At 52.1% G+C, this 2282-nt stretch overlaps 1 protein-coding gene across 1 annotated transcript in view; it reads right to left on the bottom strand.

Moving 5' to 3' along the window:
* CD34 (CD34 molecule) overlaps positions 1-1027 on the bottom strand; it is a gene marked incomplete at its 5' end in the record, with an annotated part of 7095 nt that extends 6068 nt beyond the window's left edge. Inside the window, 3 exon segments of the mRNA XM_009573425.1 lie at positions 11-132; positions 135-164; positions 893-1027. Of these exon segments, the coding sequence (XP_009571720.1) occupies positions 11-132; positions 135-164; positions 893-1027 (287 nt within the window).
* Between the last annotated feature and the right edge of the window lie 1255 nt (positions 1028-2282).

Raw genomic sequence — 2282 nt, 5'->3', positions numbered from 1 at the left:
AGCTCATCACAGCCGGTGTGGACCCCAGGGTTTCTGCTGTCGTGCTGGGTTGAGTCGCTGGGCTCTGGGTTGTGGGGACCCCTCGGCTCGTGTGGTCTTGGTCTGGCTCCGCGGGGCTGGCCAGCGTTTTTTTGTGGGGCTCGCTGCCAGGGACCCGGCCGCAGCTTTGGTTTTGAAGAAATGCAATGAAAAGTGTACATGAGAAAGCTTAAGTCCTCTAAAATCAATGCGTGGCATTGCGATGACTGAAGTACAATATTGATTTGTCATAGCCAGCGGTACCAGAACGTGTTATTGGCTGGATAAGAAACGCGCATTAGACTTGCTTCAGTTACCTAATTGTTACATGCGCTTCCTAATCTGTTTACAATGGGCTAATTTCCTGGGCACACGCTGCACCACAGCAAGGATGCCATTGCCCGACCTCCCCTGCATCACCCTCGCCTCCCCCTTGACCCAGAGTCTTCAAGAAGCTGTACTGATTTCAAAGAGCATAAGGGAAAGGCACCCTACATCTGTGCAAGGGTCCCTGCTTCGCAGCCCTTTGGAGCTTACCGTAAAGGCTGGCAGACCTCTTATGGGTGCCATTTGCTGAGCAAAGAACAGGTATGTTGAGATAAAAGATTAATGAGCATTTTGTCCCATCATCTCTTGGCTGTTTTGAAGAGGACAGGTCTAAGCCACCCATCCTGAAGACAGCAGTGTTAGCTTGCCCCAGACGGGATTTTTTGGACAGGATTAAAGCTTTTGACCATACTATCAGGCTCTTTTTTGAGAGCACAACCCATGCACTGACTGTGCTGTTTCTTACGGCAAGCCTGTGCAGTTAATAAATCTGATTATTAATGCAAATGCTACCAGGAATCACGGGGGGAGCGAGGGGAGCGATTACCAGACGTCTCTGGCGTGGGCTCGGCACTGCTGGGGGCTCCGGGGGCTCCGGTGGCTGCCGCGCTGCTCGTGCCTTTCGGTTCCGTGGCTGGGGCCGTGGGTGTGGGGGTGTCTGTTGAGCTCCCACAAGCTTTGCCTGGAGGCAGAGGAAGGTGTTAGGGGCTGGTGTCCCCCCCACCCCAGCCCCCAGCCCCAGCCCCGAGCCCCAGCCTGCCCCGAGGGTCCCTGCGGGCAGGGCAGGGAGGCGTTAGCTGCTTTCACAAATTCGCTTTCTTCTTGCCCCGAAATGGCAGGCTGCCTTAGAGCTCATACGGGAGAAGCTCAGAGACTAAACATTTCGGCTGGGCGAGTACCAAACTTCGGTGCAGCCCTTGCAGAGGCTCCTGGGCTCTTGGGGCAGCGCTGGAGGAGGACAGGCTCGTTTCTGCCCTCATCCTGCCCGATCCTCAGGCTTACCGAGGGATGCACAAAACTCTGCACAAAGCTGGATTTCATAGTAGTTTGGGTTTATAGTCCTTGGAGGAAAGACTCAGGTCTTGGAAGAGATCACTTGTGCGCCTCAGGAAAAATAAGTTGGATTTGCAGTTGCAGGCACAGTCTCAAAGTAAACAGAAACATTCCCATTGGCTTGGGATCAGCTCTGACTCATGAGCAAAAACATCTTTGGAGGTAAAACCGAATGTTTGGAGAATGGTTTGCCGTTCTAACTTAAAGTTTATATATTGCTTCCTGGTATGTTACAAAGATGACACTTCCAGCTTTTCCTTCTGAAATGAACTATATGAGTCAGTGAAAACGCATTTCTTCCCATTTCTTAACCTTTTCTATTCTTAAGATCTATTTCCACTTTTTACAAACAGCTTCAGTCTCTACTCCAGGGCTGTTGCTGTTTAAGATTCTTATCCAGACACTACAGAGAAAATCATACAAAATACGTTCTTTCATTTGTATTTCTGCCCAGGGGAGCCCGAGCTCCAAGAAGAGTTACTTCATCCTTCCAAAGAACCCTTCAAGATGGAGCAGCACTGACAGGTCCTGATCAGCCGCCCAGCACCAGCATCAGGGCAGCGGCTGGGCTGAACGCATCCACTGCCAGTTAAACATGCATTTAGGTATTGTGCTCTGCAGTATTGTCCTGGCAGGAATTTTTCCGATTTGAGGTGTTCGTACTTTGCTAGATCGGGTCCAGAGAACCTGGACGGTTTATGAAAAGCAAAGACGGAGATCACGGCAGCTCGTTTTGGCAATGGGTGAGAGCAGGCAGAGCTAATCGGCTGTTCCTGCAGCCGGTGGGTGGTTGTACCGGAGGGTGCTGAGGGGAGGGCGTGCCCCAGCCCAGCCCCACGGGGCCACCCGTGCTGGCGCATCCCATCCCATCCCATCCCATCCCA

The sequence above is a fragment of the Fulmarus glacialis genome, unplaced genomic scaffold (genome assembly GCF_000690835.1).
Source record: "Fulmarus glacialis isolate BGI_N327 unplaced genomic scaffold, ASM69083v1 scaffold17912, whole genome shotgun sequence".
In the NCBI taxonomy this organism is placed as follows: domain Eukaryota; kingdom Metazoa; phylum Chordata; class Aves; order Procellariiformes; family Procellariidae; genus Fulmarus; species Fulmarus glacialis.
This window is presented reverse-complemented; position numbering and strand designations above follow the sequence as displayed.